This window comes from Maylandia zebra, linkage group LG11 (assembly GCF_041146795.1).
Source record: "Maylandia zebra isolate NMK-2024a linkage group LG11, Mzebra_GT3a, whole genome shotgun sequence".
In the NCBI taxonomy this organism is placed as follows: Eukaryota; Metazoa; Chordata; class Actinopteri; order Cichliformes; family Cichlidae; genus Maylandia; species Maylandia zebra.
In genome coordinates, this window is record NC_135177.1 from 24,260,676 (window position 1) to 24,283,782 (window position 23,107).

Sequence of the window (23,107 nt, forward strand, 5' to 3'; positions counted from 1 at the left end):
CACAGCAACAAAGAGTAAAACACGTCGAATGGTTTCATTTTTACTTGACTGATTTATCAAGAACATATTTCTTTACTGTATTGTTACCTAAAGTATCAATGGTCTCGATGATCATGTCAATTACCACGATTGTGCCCGTTCGACCAATACCAGCACTGCAAAAATCACAAAAGAAGCAAAGTTAATCTCACCCACGGAGACAAACAGGTCAGAAATTTGGACCAGAAAAGAAAGCACAAATGGATTAATGATGCAAAGTCCATTAAGTGTTCTAGTAAGCGGCGATACTGAACCAACATGTGCAACAGTAAGATCTCTTCTAAGTGCAATACAAACATCAATAACAATGTGCTTTGAGAAGTACTTACCAACTTCCCAATTTCTTAGTCTGTCACTTTCATGTTTCAGATCATCAAACAGATTTTATTATTAGACAAAGACAACCCAAGTAAACACAAAATGCTGTTTTATTAAGTGGAAAAAAGAGATCCAAACCACCAAGCCCCTTTGTGAAAAACTAGTTTTGCCACCTTTGGCAGCAAAAACTGCAATCAAGCATTTGCAATAACTGTCAATGATTATTTCAGATTGCTGTGGAGGAATTTTGCCCCACTCTTCTCTAGAGAATTGTTTTAATTCAGCCACAGTGGAAGAGGTTTGAGCATGAAACAGTTGTTTAGGTTATGCCAAAGCGTCTTAATCCGATTTAAATTCAAATTTTAACAAGGCCACTCCAAAACTATTGTTCCTTTCTTGCTTTCTTTTGTTTTTGAGACACTGAGAGGTGGACTTGTTGGTGTGTTTCCAATATTTGTAGTGCTGCATAACCTGACAGCGACTGAGCTTTAGGACACAAACTGATGGCCGGACACACTCTGCTTCAGGATTTTCTGGTAGAGAGCAGAATTCATGGTTCCATCAATTGCAGCAAGTCATGCAGGTCCATCACACTATCAGTACCATGTTTGACTGCTGATATGATGTTCTTTATATTAGTTGCTGTGTAAGTTTGTAACAGGATTCAGCTTTTGTCTCAGTCTGTCCACAGAATATTTCTCCGATTACATTTTCACACAGGCAGCACTGACCTAGAGGCAGTTACACTCACAGCTCAGTGAGATGCCAACAGGCTCGCATTACTCAATCAATACTGGTGCTTACCATGTGCAACACGTGCAACATTTATCATCTAATATCTGGCTTACATACAGCAAAACCCAATGCAAAGCTAAAATTGGTCATAAATCAAAGTAATGCACACCATAATAGTAGTGAACGCTGGGAAGGGACTGGCATAAGAGGACTAAAATCAATGCAAATCTATTCAGTAGTTATTGAGACGTTTCTCCAAGAACCACAAATGTCAGCCTCATGATGCTGCAAGAGAAAAACTCATCTTGTCACAGCACCATTAATGCCAATTATAAACTTCCCGACAAAAACAGGGCACAGATAGCTCAGTAGGTAGAGTGGTCGCTCCATGATGGGAAGGTCAGGGGCTTGAATCCACTTAACAGCTACCCTGAGGTACCCCTGAGCAAGGCGTCGTCCCTACACATTGCTCCCTGGGTGCTAGATTGGTGGCAGCCTGCTGCTTCACTGAGTGAATGGATTAAATGCAGAGAGAAATTTGTCCCCACAGGGATCAATAAAGTATACATTATTATTATGTTGTTTCTGAATCACTAGTCACAAATCTATATTTATTTCTCTCTAAAGAAAAAATACACATGCAACCATTTGTGAATATTTTTTAAGCCATTTTGTTTTTGCAGAGCCTCATGAGAATCATACAATTTTGATCCTGTTACTGGATTACTATATCCAGTGATCTGAACAAATGGCTCATTTGTGACTCATCCACGGCCCTGTGCAGGGGAAAGTGCACAGGATTTTACAACTAAACTTACACTTTTACTAGTTTGAAATATGTAAAACTACAAAAAAACAAACAAACAAGTTGTTTCAAAAAAAAAGAAGAAAGGCCAGGATGAAGCTTTAAAACAAAATTAAAATCAAGTGTTAAAATCATTTGTTATTAATTATTAATCAGAAAAATATTTTCTAAATCAATAGGTTTGTCTAGGAAATGTCAGAAATGTGGACTTGATGCTATATTATTAGCTGATGAGATAGGCACTCCCAAATAACCAATCTGAGAGTAGGAGAGATTTTAAAAAATTAATTTAAAGTCTTTACTTGTTTTCATTTGAAAATATTCTATATTTATACATTATCAGGCAAAAATCTAAGTGAAGGAAACATCATGCTGTTGCATGCAGAGTCCTGTGTTGGGTAAAGTATTAAATTCTTCATACTTCATTTTTTAAACATGTCTGTATCGTTCAAAAATGCTAACACGGGGATCACATAATCACTTGACCGACATGCAAAATCTCTTTAAGGAAGCACAAGCAGCCTCAGCATCTTTTAAATCACACTGGGAAAATTCCAGTAGGATAAACTGTCAGTAAACTTGAAGCCTTTTGTTTAGTTACTACTAATCTTAATCCAGAAAATGTGCTTGTTTTAATCTTAAACCTCTAAGTATTATCACCTAATTAAGGATTATGAAACCCAGCACTTTGCAAAAAAAAAGAAAAGAAACAGTGTTGCTTTGATATGTCTACTGTATTTAAAATGCAGATGTTTTCCACATCACTTGTTTAAAGTAGAAAGGATTTGAGAAGTGAAATATTCAGTGAAGAGTGTGGGTTGCAGCTGTTAGGTACCTGCAGTGGACGATCATGGGACCGGCGTTAGGAAATTCAGCCTGTTTAGAGTTCACTTGAGTGAGGAAGCCGAGGACACCGCTTGATTCCTGAGGGACGCCGTGATCTGGCCAGCTGAGGTACTGGTAGTGCCACACTTTGCGAACATGTTTTGGCTAAGAATGGGGGGGGGGGGAAACAAGAAAGGTCAAAACCTGGAGAAATCATTAGGTGTGCAGAGATGAGGAACCACAGTGAGGTGAGAGTTTGGTGTTTGTAGGTCACCTGGTCCAGGGGTGCGATCTCCAGGACTCGGATTTTATAATCACCAGCTTCCCTCTCTAGCTCGCAGCTCACCACGTAGCGGCCCACCTCCTTAGTTGAGTGGAGCTCAGGCCAGTATGGAACGCATTTATTCTGCACAAAAATGAAAAATAACTTCACCTTAAGCGTCACTTCAAAATCAACTAACATCTCAGGCTTTTTAAAAATCATGGTTGTCTTTCCAATTATAGTAATTTTTTTTTTCTGTGCTTCCACTTTTAACTTAAAAGCCATGCAGACAACTATTTAAAGTAGTTTCGCGCTGATCATTGTTTACCAGTCTTCTCTCGAAGGACAAACGAGGGTTACTTTAAGAGGGAAGTAGTCAGATGACGCATGCTTTTGAAGTGTTTTCACACATGAGCATAAATGGACCGTGTCGGGAGACGCAGGTCAGGGTGATGTATGAAGGTGGCTTTTCTCACACATAGCACACAACAGGAAATTGTTGGCTTCAGCCACTTTCTCACGCCCAAGATTTTTTTTTTTGGGGGGGGGGGGGGGGGGGTAAGGGATAAAACATGGCGACCAATCACACTGTGAATTCACTCAGTAGGTTAAAGGCTTAAGATCAGGGCAGCATGGTAAGTGTGAAAACCACTTACAAATGTTGGATTTAAGTTGTCAGTCAGTTGTCTAGCACCTAACATGCACACAGCAGCTAATATGTGAGAGCTGGATAATCAGTGTATTTTACATCAAAAGCCACATACACATAATGTTAAGTGGCACAGACCAATGAAACTATTACCTCATACTATTAAAAATACCCTCCAAATTTGTCTCTTTTCTTTCAGCTTAATGATACACAATAATTAATTACTTGTAAATAATTGTTTGTTTTAGCTAATTACTTTGGGACATGATAGGCACAGATAAAAGTCCAAAATTTCTCCTTCTTTATAATTTTCACATTACAATCACACTGAACTGTCTGGCCGCTCATTTCCGGCTCTTGGGCCTTATGTTTGACACCTCTACTATAGATCATCAGTTTTACAGGTTCCAGCCAACAACACGCAACAGGTGTGAAACACAAACAAGAATCAGCACACTATAAAAAACTGAAATAAATGTATTAGAGTATAATTAAATGTCTACCAGTCACTTTATTAGGTATATCTGTTCAAACACCTGTAACCCCAAATGCTTTGACCTGATAGGAAGGCAACAGATAAACCTCATAAAAACCTCATTACAACGCAGGCATGAAGAAGGGCATCTCTGAATCTGTAACATGTTGAACTTTGAAACAGATGGGCTACAGCAGCAGAAGACCACACTGAGTGTTGCTTCTGTCAACTAAGATCAGGAAATTGAGGCTATGATTCACACACGCTCACCAAAATTAGACTGGAAGGCTGGAAAAACTTTGTTTGGTCTGATGAGTCTTAATTTTCTGCTGCATCATTTGGATTGTAGGGTCCGAATTTGATGTAAAAAAAACAAACAAAAAAAACACGAATCCATGGATCCATCCTGCGTTTTCATCATCAATTCAGACTGATTGGTGGTATAACTGTGTGGGGGACATTTTCTTGTCACACTTTCGCCCCCTTAGTACCAATTCAGCATTCAGCACAAGCTACCTGAGTATTGCTACTGAACATGTCCATCCCTTGACCAGAGTGCAGTGTTCTCAAACTAGTTTCCTAAGATGACAGTAAGCTCTCGGTACTCCAATGGCCTCCACAGTGCTCCGCGTAGAGCACATTTGGGATACAGTGGGACAGGAGATTCACATAATGCAGACAAATCTGCAGCAACTGTGTGATGCTTTCATGCCAATGTGGATCAAAATGTCTGAGGATCTAGCACCAATCTATGAAATGAAGACTTAAGGCCATTTTGAAGGCAAAACCCGATGCTCAAATTAAGCGTTTAAGGATGTCCTGATCAGCTCACAAATTCATTCAAAAAGCACAAAAAAAAAACCCCCCTCAAAACAAAAATGTAAAAGTCCCTAATCTGCTTTTATTTTATTATATTAATTATTCTGATACTTTTCGATAGATTGGTAACATGTCCAGGGTGTACCCTGCCTCCAGCCCAACTGTGACCCTGTATTGGATAAGTGGAAAAAAAGGATGCATGGATGTTGCTATACTGACCCGTCCTTTCTCGACCTCTCTTGTTGTCATCACGATCACGCTGGTCCTCTCTTGCCATACCATCTGCCAGAAATCATTAACTGTTGTTGCTAGACACCCCTGAGTGGCAATGTAAACTTTCTGATCTTCGGATTCCTGCAGTTTGTTCTGCAAACACAGAGCGAATCAATGCACACTCGGAACCAAGAAAGACTTCAAAGCAACAAATATCACAGTTTTCTTCTGTGTCTTTGTCACGCTGTGTTTCTATGAGCTCAGTGGCTTTGGATTCTTACTTTCACATAGTTGCCGTTGATGTAATCTGAACCCACAACATTGGGATCACTGTCCTCCAAGATGACCCTGGTGTCATTGACTTGTGAGAGGAAAAAAGTGGAAAGAAGTTCATTGAGAAACAGTGGGAAAGTTAGCTCTGTGTTGATTTCTTTAATTCAGAGAATAATAATGATAAAATAAAAATGCGCTCACATGGAAGTATGTTCTTGTATCTGTTTTTGCTCTTGTTTTCAGGTCTTTGGCCCTCATCTCTGCTCTTTTTCACCTTTGCCTCCAACTTTTGAAGAGCCTGGCAGGAGAGAGGATGACAGCGTGATGCCTGCTGTGACCTGTGCAGTATGCTCCATATACAAACCAACGCATGTTACAGTTTTATACTAACACGAAATGATAACAACAGCTGTTTTCACAGAAAAATGAGGTCAGCAGAAGGCCTGAACATGTCCTTTCTCACATGTAGCATACAAAAGGACATGTTAATCTAGCCTAGGCTACACCCACTTTGTCAATAATAACCCATTAACTCATGTCCTGTACTGCAGTCCTGGACATGAGTTCATAAATGTATCTACAGGAATTAATGTTTGTCCATTTTTACATTTTTTTTGGATGACCCTTCCTCCCCAAAAGACACAAATCCATCTACGTATGGTGATCTTTATGCACCATCAGTCACATGACTGACATGGGCTGCTTACTAGAGTGACAGCATGCTACAAACAAATGTCTTTTTCCTTGCACAGACAGAAAAGGATTACTTGGAATGGGAATAGTTTTCTTTTCCTTTAGTTTCCCATGCGTACTTTGTCACTGGCCTCTTGCATGTTTATTACATTCTTAGTCATTTAAAAATGACTAAGGTTTTTCATACTACACCAATGTAATTAAGTCGTGGCTAAACAATTAACTGACAAAGGTTTCTGTTTTTTCCACTATCTAACATAAAAAGTTTTGGGTTTCTAGTGAATTCACAATTAAAAACACGAAAATAGAACATTTTCTGTGAATTAACAAAAAAGTTCTGTTTTATAACTACAGGGACAGTCTGGACATGAGCTACTGCTTTTACACATTCATTTTATCATGTTCAAAAAATTAAATATACTGCTGAAACTGCAATGTTAAAATACCTCATGGATCAAAGTGGGCCGTGTGCGGTCCACGATGATTTCACCACTATAGGAGAAACTTGAAGGATAAGTTTAGTTCTCCAGAAAATCCTTTGAACTGATTTTTCGATTAAAATGTTCTTTTGTAAAAGAATTTCTGACTCTGGTTTTGGAAATTAGTTTACAATCTTTCCATTAAGTATTTACATTTTAATGAAATAATGAAATAAAGCCACGAGGGTTTAAATTTACTAATATTCTTTACCTGGTTTGACAAGTAAATCAACAGAAGTTCAAAATGAATCGATGAAAAGAAACACTTAAATGTTCTGCTTGTGTGGTGATCAAAGCTGCAAATGAAGCTTTGAATGCCCCATATTTAGTGTATTCTCCAACCACAAGATGGTAGCATACTGCCTGTACAGTTGTTTAGGCCCCACAAGGAAGTAAAATACCAAAGCCTGATGGCAATTTCTGTTGGTTTATAAAATGCTGATGTGTGGTCTATTTTATGCTAATGCTTTGTGTGAAACAGCAATAAGTTTGGATTAAATCTTACGTCGAATTCCTCCCAGAAGCCCGCCTTGCTCTTCTCTCCCTCGCCATCCTGCTGCTTCTGTGTGGTCTGGTCCAGCTGTTTCACTCTGCTGTCAATATCTGCTGCGTTCACTCTAGTGGAATAATACGGCTGAGGGAGGGAAGGAAAATTTTATATTAGAGATTAAAGGAAATAAGAAGCCAATGAGCGCGTTACACATAGTCATAATTAAGACAAACGCAAACAAGTGAGTAATGTTTCCTATCTGTGGGCTGTGCTGCTCGTCTTTTAAAATAATTTACAAAGAAGACATCCTGCCCTCGTTTTATAAGATTCAAACATGGTTTCATGTGACATTTACCTCAGACATCACTCACACTTTTAGAGTTTCTGGTCTATTGACATAATTTGTCTATAGTTTATCTCACCTGTTTGAGGTAAACCCAGTTTCCAGAGATCTCCTCAATGCCTTTGCGTTTGTAGTGCTCCACCAAGTCTGTCAGCGTGTCAAACATGTCTGAGCCTCCGATGGTATACCTGTCACTCTGCACACACCAATCATGTCAACGACAACAACAACAAAAAAAGTTTCAAAGACGGCCAAGTGAAAACCCACAATTAAAGACAAAGCAAAATTGGAGTTCAGTCAGACAACCCGAGCTTAAAATGTTTAGAGTTTAACATCTAGGCTCCAAACTCTTTCATATTTCAAATATGACACATAAAGTTATGTGTCATAAATATAACACATAAATTGGGAAGTGATGAGTAGATATTGCCCCGAAACCTGCAGGTGGATCCTGGGGCAGTGTTTGACATGTCAAAGGGAGACATGGGAAATTCTGCAGAAATTCTGTGAATAGGTCACCAAATTGAGATGGCCTGTATGGTACAAGACGGTATAAGAGTGTAGAATTGGTGTGTATTAAGGAGCATACACGATTCAATCCAAAGTAAATAAGAAAGGTTTTGGTACAAAAGAGCTGTCAGAGAGCATCCCTCTGTGACATGCACATGCAAACAATATTCAAAGCATGTCTACAAAAATGCGTCAATGCTAGACTGCCCAAAATTCTCAGTTTTACAGTTGCTACAAAGCCGATTTCCTCAGGCAGCGAGCAACCTTCTGCAGCAGCCGACGATTCAGAGCAGTGTGGCCGGCAAACTCGCCTGATCTCTGCCACGTGCTTGTGAAAAGCCCCTTTGTGACCCCACCACTAATCTTATATTAATCTTGTTAACCCCAGCAGTGCACAAAACATGTAACCAATTTAAATGCAGGCCGAGGAGTGTTTTCTGTGAGGTGTGCCGTGGTTAAAAATAACATGCAAAGGCCCTGATAGTGACCAATGGCGGAAAGACACAATCTATGAAAATGAGTCGGCCATGTGAGACGTTTTTGTGAGTATCATTGGCAGTTGTTTGCTGTGGCTGTGTAAACAAAGACTGATATCAGGATAAGGTTGGGTTTCATCTGTTTGTCTATTTCCACTAAAACATGACACTGCTTTTTTCTTTTTTTTTTATTTCATCAGTAGCTGAAGTATGAGAAAAAAGTCTTTTATTACATAAGAAGGGGAAATGAGACCTAAAACCTTTTTTCAACGTGAGTTGCACATATACGGGAATGTCCCTCAGTATTTTTGTGATGGGACGCAGTTTCAAGGTCTCTTGTTTCTGTACGTTTACACTAAGACAGTGATAAAGAAAAACAATACCCTGGTTTCATGCATTCGTATTTGCCACTGAAACATGCATGGCACCCACCTGGCACATTATCTTTATGTGCGAGACCCTCTTTCCTCCGCTTTTGCTGATCTCGTCCGTCAGAACAGAGAGGACAAAGTCTCCAGGTTTGGACAGCGACTCTCTGACCAGGAAGGTCCCTGGCTCGTCTTTCACAGAGAGCAGCTTCTCGGCGTTGGGCCCTGACAGGTGACCGTGGTACCACCTGAGACACATGCACACTTGTTTAATATTAAAATGGCAACTTGTGTCTCCTGCAGATTTTTGGCTTGTGAGCACTGCAAGATAACTTTGACATTTTAGACACAAAAATAAAAAACAAAAAAAACCTCCTTCTTACTGCTTTCTACACGTGAGCTAAGAACCGGTAGCGCCATGGGTGCTGCATTAAAGGCATTCAAGCCTGAGCGGTTGTCAGAGAGACACTGATGTGGTTCACTGGGCTGTTATGCGTACCGTACAGTAAAATAGAAATAGAAAGCCACAACAGAATCGGGAGAATTAGAGGAGTTATAAACAGCGAGAGAAAATACACAGATGTTGCCGTTATAGAGCAGGTCAAGTGTATTTTTATGTCCAACACTTACTTCGTGTGTGTGTGTGTGTGTGTGTGTGTCAGTGCATGCTCAGTCAGGCTGGGCTGTGACTTAATTTTAGGCACAGTTCTCGATTTCTTCGTCTAAACTTCCTGCATTGCGGTCGGAAAATTTCTGATGACAGATTTCGTGGCTGAAGAGGACAAAGTATTTATAGACTCCCCCCGGTTTATCATCCACAGATAAGTACGCTTTGTTTTTTTTTTCTTCTTTTTTTGTGTGTTGCAAGTAGTTTTTGCATGCTTTTAATAATTCCCTTCTTTCTTTTTTTCAAGATTTACTTCTTTGCCAAATCACACAGCATGCTTTTACAAAGAAAAATAAATAGAGACTGCACCTGGTGATTTTTATTTAAGGCAGTGTGCAAGAAAAACAGCAAAGACAGAAAAAAAGAGGTCGTTTTGGCTCCGTTTTACAGACGCTGTGCAGCAGAAAACAGCAGCTGTGCGTGTGAGTGGTCAAAATTTTTTTTAGCACAGTTTAAATATGCATGTGTTGTGTGAGGTTGAACATGATAATTGTCCTCAGAGCACTTTTGTCCTTTTTCTAGGAAGCGTTAAGCTTCTAGGTAAATAGGAACTCTCATATAAAGAGGACTGCATCACAATGCAACCTGGTGAGGTAACTGTGCTCTGCAAAGAGCCGAGAGAGAGTTCGGGTTAGATGAGGAAGATAGCAAGTGAGTGAGCAAGAACATGATGGAGTGTGCAATAGAGGAAGGCAAAGCAGGGTCTGGCCATTGCTTTCAAAAGTGTCAAAACTTAAAGTTTCCAACCGCAGCAACAAAAGGGAAGTTAGACAACCGACAGAGAGAGAAGGACGGGGAGGGAGGGGGGGCACAGGGTAGAGCATCTAGTTTGGGTGAAACACACCATAATACACACATACAGAAAGCAGTGTCCTCCTTGAGTCATAAAAGGAGTCAAAGTGTACAACTTTACCACTACAAGTTGGACATTAACCCACTTTAAGCAGCCTAGAGTCGCACAATGTTTCCAGCTTGGAGGAATATACCGTCAATTAGCCGCCACCTCTAGCAGCAATGTCATAGCGTTCAAAAGCCTGCGCATATAAGCTCTAAGAATATATATATGCAAGCTTTCTGATGTTGTTTTTGTCAAACAATACATAGATTAAGATTTGGATGTGTATAGCAGAAGGGCAGATTGTCCTTTGATGTGAACGCAGACAAAGACGTTAGAAAATCTGTATCATCTGTGGCTATATTTAGCAGACACGTCAGACATCAGCAAGAATGAAATAACGGAAAAAAAGTGTTTTAGGAAGCAGCATGATAACTGCTACAAACTCTGCTACGCGACTAAAATTCCTGCATTTGAAAACACATTTTTAGGTTAAATTTAAAAGCGGTCGTTTTAGTGAAGAACTACTCCTGTTACAGCAATGACTGCAATGCTGATTTGTAACCAAACCACTCAAAACTCAAGCGTTAAAAGGCAGGCTCTTCCTTATGCAGCTTCTCGTAACAAGATCCTCTCCAAACGGTTCGAAATGATATCCTCTATGAGTTCATTCCATCCTAAATAAAAATAAAAATCTTTATTTACATAAACTGTTTCAAATTATTCGTTAATATTTCTCTCAAAAAAATGGCTTTCGTGGACGATAATTGCTGGTTATTTTTTCCACATTCACTTACTTAAACTGCTCTGTTCTGGGAACAAAGATAAACAATGCTTCCGGCACTGCTGCGTAAAGTACTGACAGAATCTCTCGGATACATGGGTGCAAAGGTTAAAAATAAATCTACGCTATCAGAAGAGTCAAAGTCTGATATCACTGCATATTTAAATTCATGCCAGATATTGATTTCCCTTCTTTTTTTTTCTCTCTTTTTTTTTTGGCACCTCTGATTAAAAATAGAAGTAATTTTAGAGGGAATTCTGGTTGACTTTGATCTATTTCTATTAAGAGGAAAAAATAAAACCAGTGTTGCAATAATCTATTTATATGCAACAAACACACCACCTGAATGTTTGATCATCACTGTGCGTGTGATGCATGTCCGGAGCTGGGTTAAAAGTGTTTTTAAATACTTCTGGAGGAAGTAAAATGTTAAGCCGAACTAAAAATCTGAGCTCAAGAGAAGCCCTAGGAGATGATGTTTTTGGAGTCGATCATGGGTGAATACCCCACTTAAAACAGTGTCATGCAGCATTTAAACCAAAACACGCAGAATATTTGATCATATGTCAGGATTATGGATTATGAATAATCAGGGAGGAAGGATGAGGTAAAATTTTTTGAGTCTTCTTAGTTTTTTGGGGCCCAAAGCCATATCCGATTGTTTTGAGGGAGCTACATTTTTTATATGTAACCTGTGGGGGTTTCTCTGAAGAAATACTTGAATTGCAAATAAAGTTTCCACCTGGAAAAGAATACATGCTGCTCGTATGTAATCCACAAGCTGCGGCAGGGGAGACTGGCGTAGGAATAAAGTCTCGACAGCTCGACAGCGTGGGCACTTGTTTTTACTGACTCATACGGTAAAAGAAAAGTTGCTATTACATATACATTTTTTTTAAAATTGGCCACAGATCAAAAGTGTTTCCCACAGAGGAAAAGATTAAAGCCGAAAGAAATATTGAAACAACAAATGATGCCTGTTATCCCAACTACAGAGGAAATATACCTGGTCACAGTTGACTATATTTGACTCAACCGCCTAACTAACCACTGTTTTAACTTAACCCGAAAGTGTAGGTGGAGCCAGCGCAGAGAGGCCGGTGACTGTGGGCCACATTAACCGGCTGGGGCTTGAACAGTGAACACAGAGCTGAGACGTAATGATGCACACACCTCTCTGTGGTGGGGTCGGAGCAGTTGAGGGGATATTTGAGCTCGATAACGGTGCCGTCCTTGTCCTGCAGGATGCCGTTCTCTGCCGTGTAGTAATCCACCAGCTCTGACAGCGTGGCAAACTTCTCACCGCCATATAAGTCATAGTAGTCTCCTGTATTTTGGATGCGGATGTGGGTCACCAGCTCACCCACCCTGAGAAGATAAGGCCACACCAACTAACCGTCAGTGTTTTCCTGGCATAAAACTTCCTGTTGACAGTGTGTAATAAAAATTGACCTGCACAACAAATTTTATGTCGTTTTTATCTGTCAAAAAAAAAAAGATCAAGGGCGCTCGGCCCACAAATTACTCAACCACAATCTCACAGAGCATTTCACAGATTCTGCAGCCAACAGTGCTGTATAGTACCTGTGTGTGTGTCAGTGCATGCTCAGTCAGGCTGGGCTGTGACTTCACTTTAACACATGGTGTATATATTTTGTATTCTCTGGTTGCCTGAGTAGTAAAGACTTTTCTAGATATATTGTGTTTCCTGTTATCACTTTGGACCAGGAATCTTGCCAAAGTCTTTTTCTTTTTGCATTTAACAAGACTTTGGCTTCAAGAAATAAATACCCTTTAACATCGACTGAATTTAGGCTTGGGACAAAATTTTAAACTGTTATCTTGGCACTGGAGCAACTGGATGTTACCGTTTCGTGTCTATTCAGTGTAAAGGCTCCAATCTGCAAGACGTGTCTAAGATGGAAAAAGAAACCTGTGTAACTAAAATGTGTTTTTAAAATATCCTCCGATGGTGGTTAATGGGTTTAATGTACTTTGACTTGGTAAATGAGAGGAGCTGTGGTTTTGATCACCAACCTTCAACCCAAAAAAGACAAAAGCGCCAAAAGTGTTTTTTTTTTAACGTGTAAAAACTGGACGATGGTTTCTGAAATATAAAAAAGCTACAATTTATTCCATCTTTTTGTCTCTTAAACAACAGATTTTACCCCTCGGATCATCAGTGAACAGATGTTTTATGTCATTTCAGCTTTCAGGATTATGAAACTGACCTACATGGTAGCTTTACTTTAAGACCTGCTTATAGGAAATGACCACTGACACACTGCAAAAGCATCTACAGAAATATTGTCTTTGGAAAAAGTTCTGACATGTGACCTTCACAAGTGTGAGTGTATCACACTTCTACTGCACAGTCACAACATAAGCCAACACTGTGAAACAAGGTTTTGCTACTCAGGATGATTATTTCAGGTATCAGATATATTTATCTGTACTATTTTAACAGGAATAAAATGGTAATTTACAATTCACAGTTTGACTTTGTCACGATCACAAAGTGTGGCGGGTGCTTTCATTTACACCTGCAGTACATGGAGTCCTCAAATATTCAGCATCTCTTTTTGTATTTAAAAAGAAAAAGACAAAAAATAGAGAAATACTTTATATTGTAGGAATTTAGGGATTTAAAGAAGCTGGGAATGCAGGAATCCAATTTTTGCGCTGGGGGTATCTTGAGATGAATCATGCACATCAAGCACGAGCTTTAAAATTCACAAAATCAAACAAAGATTTTGGGTGCTCTATTACCTTACAGACAGGGAGAAATCGCCAACATTTTTCTTACTGGGCCGAGCCAAAAAGCTGCCATGAATGCCTCGAGTCTTGAGTATCTCCTCGGCCTGCAGGCCTGTGATATCTCTGTGGAACCATCTGCATAGACATAAATATAGTGTGTAAAACATAGAAATGCACTCAATGCGAAGCCGCCACAAAAGACTTTACGAGATTAATGTCGTATGCATATTAACATGCAAGTAACTGTGCACAGGATCGCCGCGAGTATAAGGTAAACTGATTAAAAACACACACAAAAAAACGCAAAATAGCTGCACATCCTCACAGAAACTTTGAGGCTGATCTCACCGGTCTACAAAAAGAAAAAGAAAAACTTAGTTCAGCCTTTCGAACACCAATTTTAGCACATCTCTGATCTAATTGCTGCAAACTTCTGTTACTATTTTTTAGATATTTTTAGATTATGCCAATTTTACAGTTAATATGTTATGGTTCACAGTCAAAACGGCAGTTTTTGCTGTGCATGCATATTAATCACGTTTACAGACTTTAATCTTGATCAGAAAATGCAAAATTACTTTTTCCGCTCATTCTCGTTATCATTTACTATTAAACAGGACATAATGACATCTGTTTAAACGTTTCAATAAGGCATTTCAGAATGGAATAAAACAGCAGCAGAAATATTGATACTATGCAGCACATCTGTCCAAATATAACCCACAAATCCACAAACTCTCCGGACCAAAACGGTGTTTGTCATTTGTTTGCTTTAAAGGTATGATACACGTTGGCTAACACTCTGTGGCTAACCACAAAAAAAATTCAACAGACCTAACGTTGCTTTTTAAAGATTTTATGCACATTAGATTAAAAATGCTTTTTTTAAAAAAAAACAGCAAGAACATTTTGAATGTCGCTGCATCAGGAAAAGTCACCTCACCAGCTCACTGCAAGAGCATGGCACAAAAACGGGCCCCAGAAATGTTGGAGAATCCTAACTTTGGGTTTTTCGCGACAAATACGGTGAACTAGAATTAGTCAAGTTTGAATACATCACTGTCAAAAGGGTAGGGTGTATTCAAGGTTCATAAAACTACACTCACAGATAATTTAAAAAAACCCAACTTGTTTTAAATGATTACATTTTCCATTTTAATCAAGGAAATCTTTAACTTTGGGATGCCAAAAGTGATCTTTATATGGGAATGGGTTGAAAAGGAGAACATCTGTAATACTGTTACCAATACACACTAGTGGCAGCTCATGCAAAGGGAACGTGATACAGAACCACTAAAGAAGGCAAGTGTTGAGGCTAACAGGTGTTTTACTCAAAGCTCTGAACTTAAACATCATCTATGACACATTTTTTTAGAACAAACAGACAAGACAAGGCAACCACATGATAGGGGAAGAGAGCAGGACGAGTCGGCAGCTGGAGAACGACACAGGAGGAAGAATGGAAAGAGAGAAGTTGTCTTTACGGCTTGCACAAAACACAAAGAACACGACCAGAGCTGGCTAACAGAGTACTACAGTGTCCAGCGGGGGACTGACTCACCGAACCATGTTGTCTCGTCAACGTTTCTGGGACCAAAGAGAAGAAGAAGAGCGATTGGTGAGCAGGAGCCGCTTGTACCTGTGTCACATGTGTAAACTCAGAAGTATACGTTTCTTCTTTTTTTCAAATCACTAATCTAAGACAAAAACTAGCCTTCCTCACTTCACGGTCGCTTAAACTGAAATTAAGTCTGGTTCATTCGTGTGCGTTTACTCTTTAACTTACTTACTCGACTTCAGACACCGACATTTCCCATCTAATGTTAACCTCTGCATAAGGCCACATTCACAAAACAACCATCAGCCCATGCCATTCTCCTCCATCTACTCTTGCCTCCACCCTCTTCCTACATCCTACTCCCCTCAGTCTCAGTAGGAAAACAGGTAAACACTTACTCTCCTCGGCTTCCTCGGCAAACAAGTGACACTCAACAAGACGTACAGACTGTATACGTCTGCCTCTCCTCCTCTCTGTCGATCTCTCTCGCGCTCCTCTTCCTTCCTTTTTACGTCTCCTTTCACAAAATAGTGAAAGCAAGACAGGAACCAAAATAGCTGACAGGCCGGAATTCCTCCACCAGATAGACTTTTTTAGACGACAACCACAACAGCAACCAAAAAAAAAAAAAAAACTTGTTACATTTGACAACGGTGTCGTTTTAAGCTATGAACATGTGCCCTCTGGCGCTCCATCGCTTAGTTTTCTGTGCAGACCTCGACAAAAACGGCAGCAGGCGAGATTCAAACGGTTCCATTCGGCAGCGAATCACAAGCCAGAGCGACACACCAGTAATTCCAGCTCAGTTACAGGAATAAAACATCCACCAAATAGGCAGTTTGAGCTTCTCGTGCCAGCGTGAACAAGCCCGCACTTTGTCTCTCACTAAGCATTTGCAAAGCTTTTCCCCTCTGCCTGCCCACCTGTCTGCAACCACTGTTGACTGTTTGTGCTTTACTTCCAGGTGTGTATATAACACACAAAGGTCAGAGTCACAGATCGCTTCCTCATTCACAGTTTAACCTTCCCCCCTCGGTGTGCAGAAATGTTTATACATAACTGTGTGTGTGTGTGTGTGTGTGTGTGCGCGCACATGTGCTGCTTTCAGCTGCAAGCGTGAGCGCCTTTCATTATCAGACTACAGAGGCAGAAGCACCAAACCCGAAGCTGAAAACTGGCATTAGGCAAATAATTTAATGCCACATGTTTATCTTTGCTCCATAATTTTCAAGGAGAGGCCAGGTTTCTTGCAATGCAACACAGACACACATAAGAAATGTCTGGCTACTCTGCAAACACATGAAAAAAAAATGTTAAAGAACCACAGATAATCTGAATCTAACTTGCATGTCATATTTACCTATAACAGGCTTGAGAAGGCAAATTTGAATTCAAAATATTTAATTCCTTTTCCCAAGAATATATACCCATGGGCCATGCTGAAGTGTGAAATCAATTCTAACGGTCTTAATTTAAGATCGTTACAGATAAATTTGCAAAGCTGACAGTGAAGCTGTGCTTAAACTCTGGGTGAAAAAAAAAAAGTTAAGACAAAGTGGAAGAAACTGCAACATATAGTTCACCTCACCCCCCCTATAGACACACACACACACACACACACAGAGCCCTGCAGGTGCTGCTGGTCGTGGTTAACACAAGCTATTGCAGTTTGCATTATTCTGCGCTGAGGTTCTCATGTTTAACAGTTGAAGCTGGCTTCCCCATCTAACATCACAAAGCTTCAGTTCTCAGGCTGGGGGACACAGGCAGAAATGTGCACACACACTTTGTCTTTGTACCGCCTCAGAGTGACAACAAGGATGTTTCCCAGATTTGGTCAGTCTGCTGAGTGTTGCAATGCATCGGTATGTTGCAATGCATCAAACTGTTTCTGTTTAGAGGAATTTACAGTACACGCACTTCTGCTCTGTTCATTAAAGGCCTGAAGAGCGAAGATAATATTAGTGATTGGTGACAGTTATTTTGTTATTTTAGCCTCACAATCACAACTTCTTTGTTTCTAAATGTGAAGAGTTGTTCCTCTCTGTTTTTGTATGTTTCAAACTAAATGCCACCGCTTTGATTGGGGAACAGTCAGGCAGCATTTAGGCTGCATTTCCTACCAATTATTGCTTTGAGCTTTTGCCTTTAGTGCTGCTTTAATTCTTAGTGGCTTAGACTCAACAAGGTTCTGGAAAAATTCCTCAGAGATTTTGGTCCATATTGATCTGACAGCATCACACAGTTGCTGCAGCTTTGTCAGCTGCTCACCCATGATGTGAACCTCTCGTTCCAACACATCCCAAAGGTGCTCTATTGGATTGAGACATGGTGACTGTAGAAAACCCCTGTGATTTGTGTATATAGACTGTTCCACGGACCCCCTCTAACCACTGCTAAGATGGTACATTCCTCCCATCCCTTGTTTGTGTTTGCGCTGGTCCACCTTGATAGCGCTGGTGGAGCTGGGCTGTTGTACTGAACATGTGTAGTGCGTGTGCGTGAATGATAAGTAAGTGCCTTGTATTTGTTTGTTCTATGGTTGTAACTTATCATATACTTAGCTATGTACATTGGGTGATGCTTAGTAGAGTTTTCCAGCTGTTCGTGTAGCCACGAGACACTGTATATTCACGCTGATTTGACCAAAATGGCGCTACCCTTGTGAACTGAGCTGCCCAAAGTAAAGATGGAGTCTATCCCTGTGCAGCAGCCCATTTGTGTCCACCAGGGGGTGGTGTTTAGTCATTTCTGTTCAACCCTTTCTGTATTATTTAGACCAGTTTGGTTGACTTTAATTGTTTGCTAATTGTAATTTCTGTTATTTTACAGAACCACACACACACATATACATATACTCACACGAATTCACTTCTGGAGATGTTTGGATTAAAAGAACCCTAATTATCATTGCTGTGGACCCTCTCTTTCATCATATAAGTCACCTGTGCCTTCTGACCGAGGATAGGAAAATCCTGCTGTAATTTGCCAGTCTATTAAGCACACACATGTCCAGTTCAAGTGGTCCTTCGAGCCGGAGTAATTACAGCATTTCCTAACATGGCGGCATCCCAATATGATGAAGAACAACAAGGTGCCCGGCAAAGGAGACCACATAGGGCTCCAAGATATCTGGATGACTTCATCTGGACCTATCCCCCACAGCCGACTAACCCAGTTCCACCGAACACTAACGCAGCTACTCCAATACACCAAATCGCTGGCATCGATGGCTCACCAGAGATGGAGAGAATAAGGAGGATGGAGCAGTGTGTTACCCAGGTACAGGAGCAGATGAGGGAGATACAGAGCGCTATACAAGTGTCTTTGAACTTTGGCCAAAGAACCCCCCAAGTACAGTTACAAACCCAGGTCCGGAGCCATAGTATGCCTTTACTAACTGTGGATAATAATCCTACACAAGCTCCTCCTATGGGCGGACTAGAAAACATCCCTCCCATATCTCCAGTAATACCTGGCCCTCAGTTTCATACTGTACAGCAGACCTCCCCTTCCACAGCTCATCATGTTGATAACCCTCAAATATTACAGTCAACAGCTCCTACTCTCCCTGTTAACCGACCTATTCCTCAGTCCCCTCTATACGTCCACTCTTCCATGCCATCAGCTGCTCAGCCAACACCAGTGGTACCCCGGTCTGCATCTACAGCAACAGAACAGCCACATCCTCCCTGGTATCAGCAAAGAGACCTGAATTGGCAGTCATCAACCCCACAGTGGTCTGTGCCACACAGTGCTGCTCAGTTTAGTATCCCTGGCACTATGCAGTACCCTGTCACGCTGCCGCCTGGCATGCCCTCTCCAGGTTATCCGCCTTGGACTTCAGGCCCACCTCTCAGTCAGCCATACGTTACACCCGTGCTGCCACCTGCTGTTAGCTCACAGTATACCTATCAGCATCCTGCTCCAGCTGCACCTGTCAGTTCACAGCATGATGTAATTCAGAGCAGCCCACAACACTCCTCATCTCTGCTTTCCTCTCAGAGACCGAACTTGATGGAGATGGCTATTTCCTCTTCTTATGGCATCCCAAAACCCAACCTGATCCGCTTCACCACAGGAAAAGAAAGTGATTTCCTGCTACTGAAGAAAGGTCTGGATGGAGTTTTGGGACCACACCCACACCTGTCTGAGGATTACAAATTCCAAGTACTTCTGGATCATCTAAAGTTTCCTCCTGCGTTTCAGCTTGCAAAGAGGTATGTGCATGACACTATGCCCTTCAGTAAAGCAATGCAGGCTCTACAGCAGCGCTATGGACAACCACGCCAATTAGTCCAAGGTGAAATTAACAACATTTTGAGAGCTCCCACAGTGAAAGCTGGAGATGCACAGGGGTTTGAAGACTTTGCTCTATCAGTTAGTAGTTTGGTGGGACTACTAAACTCCATGGAAGGAGCTGCTAAGAGCGAACTAGAGTGTGGTTCCCATGTGGACAGGCTTTTGAGTAAACTCCCCTTCTCCTATCAAGACAGTTTTGCTGAATATTGTCTTGCAAAGGGCATCTTGCGGAGTGACTCAGCTAACACCTATACTCTCCCTGACTTTGCACAGTGGTTGGAGAGGAAGTCACAGGCCATACAGATATCACGAAGGGCTACAGAAAGCTACATATCTGATAAACCCCGCTCAGATCGTAGAGACAAGTCATCACGACCATTAAAGACATCCTCATCAGTCTACTATGGCACTGACAAGCCTACAACACCGACGGCTAATACCACTTCAGCCCCTACTGACAGTAAAGAACCTATGAAAGGGAAGAAAAGAGAGAAATTTAAGCCCTACTGCCCCTTCTGTAGCAGTACAGAACATTACTTGAGTTCCTGTTCTGACTTCAGTAAGCTGAGTACTACACAGATTATTACATGGATTAATGACAATAAGAGATGCTGGAGATGTGGTCGGAGTCACCAGCCTGACAGTTGCAATCTGAAGAAACCTTGTGCCACCTGTGGAGAACAACACCTGCAGATCCTTCATGAAGCTGCCTCTCGCTCAAACAAGAGTATCCTGACATTGAGTACAGCCTCCAGCATGGTGTATTTGGACCAAGTCACTCATTCAGGCAGAGTCATGCTTAAAGTGGTCCCAGTTACCCTCCACAACAATGGGCGATCTCTGTCCACCTATGCCATTCTTGACGATGGATCAGAGCGGACTATTGTTTTATCTGCAGCGGTTCATTACCTGCAATTAAATATCACAGAGGAGTCCCTCAAACTACGAACCATCAGGCAGGAGGTGTCACAGTTACATGGCGCATCGGTTTCTTTTGAACTGAGTGCACCCAGCTCTCCCCAAATCAAACATCACATCAGACGTGTCTTCACTGCTAAAGAACTTAATCTGGCAAAACAATCCTGCCCAGTGGACATACTCCGTCAGAGATATCCACATCTGGCCGACGTTCCCATCAAAGCATTTAAGGATGTGCAGCCTATGCTTCTTATAGGCTCAGATAATGTCCAGCTCATCACCCCTCTGTCACCTGTCAAAGTTGGTCCACTAGGCAGCCCTGTTGCTGTCAACACTAACCTCGGTTGGGCCATCCAGGGACCAGCTACCTTTCTACATCTACCTACTGAAGCTTCATGTCTGCACACATCCCTGTTACCATCTCCTTCTCAAGCGTTAAGACAGAACGTTGAGAAGCTGTGGCAGTTAGATGTGCTCCCCTTTCGATCAGAGAAAGAGGTAACTCGCTCTAAACAAGACAAAGAGGCACTGGAGTTACTGCAGAAAACCACAGAACGTGTACAGGTGGATGGAGTAGCTCGTTATGCTACTCCTCTGCTCCGCCGCAGAGACTCCACTAAACTACGAACTGACCATGACGCAGTGATGGCTCTCCTTCGGTCCACAGAGAAGCGCCTGATTAAAGATCCTGATCTAGCGGCTGTGTACAATGCAGAAATACACAAACTGGAACAAGCAGGTTATGTAAGAAAACTCACTCCTGAAGAAGCAAACCTCACAGATGAATCCTGGTTCATTCCCCATCATATTGTGCATCATAACAATAAGCCTAGGATAGTTTTCAACTGTTCCTTCCAATACAGGCAAGACTGTCTTAACGATCAGCTGCTACCAGGTCCAACTCTCGGTCCATCCTTAATAGGTGTCCTGTTGAGATTTAGGGAGCACCCTGTTGCTGTGAGTGGGGACATACGAGGTATGTTCCATCAGGTGCGGCTTCTTCCGCATGACCGGCCCCTGCTGAGATTCGTGTGGAGAGATATGGAAAGAGATCGGAGCCCGGACATTTATGAGTGGTGTGTCCTGCCCTTTGGAACCACATGCAGCCCCTGTTGTGCCACGTATGCCCTTCAGCGCCATGTGCAGGATCATAAAGATGGCAATGAACAAGTACTAGACTCAGTGCTGTGCTCATTTTATGTCGATAACTGTTTGCAATCTCTGCCCTTTGCTTTGCAGGCACGACCACTTGTCGATAACATCAGAGAGTTGCTATCTACTGGTGGTTTCGAAATCCGACAGTGGGCAAGTAACTACCCAGAGGCCATTGCTCATCTCCCCTCTGAAGCAAAGTCCCCTACCTGCGAGCTGTGGTTGACTGAACACCAACCAGATCCCCAAGAACCAACCTTAGGCTTGGCATGGCACTGCTCCACAGACCAGATTGCCTACAGATGTCGGCCAGTGGTTCCTCAGGAGTCAACCATGAGAAATATCTACAGCATCCTCGCCTCTCAATACGACCCACTGGGCTTCATCATCCCCTTCACGACCCGGGCAAAGGTTATTGTTCAACGTCTGTGGCAGAATGACAGGAACTGGGATGATCCCATCGAGGGCGAGTTACTCCAGCGGTGGCAAGAGTGGGTGAGTGAGTTACAGTATCTACAAGAAATCTGTCTGCCTAGATGCTACATAGCCCCAGCAACCCAAGAGGGAACTTTCCAGCTGCATGTATTCTGTGATGCGTCAGAGAGTGCTTACGGAGCAGTGGCATATTTGAGATTTAAATCGGCAGAACATGAGGTCCACACTGCCTTTATCATGGCCAGATCACGTGTAGCTCCCCGCAAGAAACTGTCAATTCCCCGTTTAGAGCTGTGTGCTGTACTGGCTGGGGCACAACTGTCTAGACTCCTCCTCAGTGAGCTTACTCTGCCCATTAGTGAGACTACTTTATGGACCGATTCTACCACTGTGTTGAACTGGATCCAGTCCGAGTCCTGTCACTATAAAGTGTTTGTAGGTACTCGTATTGCCGAAATACAGGAGCTGACTGAGGCCGCCAGCTGGAGGTATGTCCCCTCGGCTTTGAACCCAGCAGATGACATCACCCGGGGAAAACCATTACGTGAGCTGTCAAAACCTAGCCAGTGGATGGATGGGCCCCCCTTCCTGAGACAAGCATCTGAGCAGTGGCCAGCACGACCTACTGTGAGTACAGACACTGAAGATAATACTGAGTTAAAGAAATCAGCTTTCTGTGCCTGTGTCACTACAGATTTGGCACAGTCTGATCCTGCATACAACACCTGGGCTGATTTGGTGCAGGCCACCCACCTGTCTTCTCACGGGGCGGCTGGCCTCCCTATGTCAGCAGCACAACGACTAGAGACAGAAGTTCAAATTCTCAAACAGGCGCAACAAGAAAGCTTCCCTGTTGAAGTACACACCCTTAAATCTGGGAAAGAGGTGTACAAAGACAGCAGACTGAGCAACCTTTCTCCCGAATAT

The 23,107-nt window shown here is 41.9% G+C and overlaps 1 protein-coding gene across 3 annotated transcripts in view; it reads right to left on the minus strand.

Annotated features, from left to right (window-relative positions):
• ptpn6 (protein tyrosine phosphatase non-receptor type 6) overlaps positions 1-23,107 on the minus strand; it is a 31,956-nt gene that overhangs the window by 2,368 nt on the left and 6,481 nt on the right. The window contains exons 1-13 of one of the 3 annotated variants that reach the window (XM_012919073.5): positions 15,772-16,314; positions 15,377-15,402; positions 13,828-13,950; positions 12,232-12,426; positions 8,837-9,020; positions 7,498-7,614; positions 7,091-7,219; positions 5,615-5,711; positions 5,422-5,501; positions 5,147-5,293; positions 2,997-3,128; positions 2,733-2,887; positions 88-155 (exon numbers count right to left, since the gene is read on the minus strand). In XM_012919073.5, coding sequence (XP_012774527.2) covers positions 88-155; positions 2,733-2,887; positions 2,997-3,128; positions 5,147-5,293; positions 5,422-5,501; positions 5,615-5,711; positions 7,091-7,219; positions 7,498-7,614; positions 8,837-9,020; positions 12,232-12,426; positions 13,828-13,950; positions 15,377-15,384 — 1,435 coding nt within the window. In that variant the 5' untranslated portion in view covers positions 15,385-15,402; positions 15,772-16,314. Of the gene's footprint in view, positions 1-87; positions 156-2,732; positions 2,888-2,996; positions 3,129-5,146; positions 5,294-5,421; positions 5,502-5,614; positions 5,712-7,090; positions 7,220-7,497; positions 7,615-8,836; positions 9,021-12,231; positions 12,427-13,827; positions 13,951-15,376; positions 15,455-15,771; positions 16,315-23,107 lie in introns of those variants that run through there. The other 2 variants (XM_004550792.6, XM_004550791.6) reach the window with 2 other exon arrangements.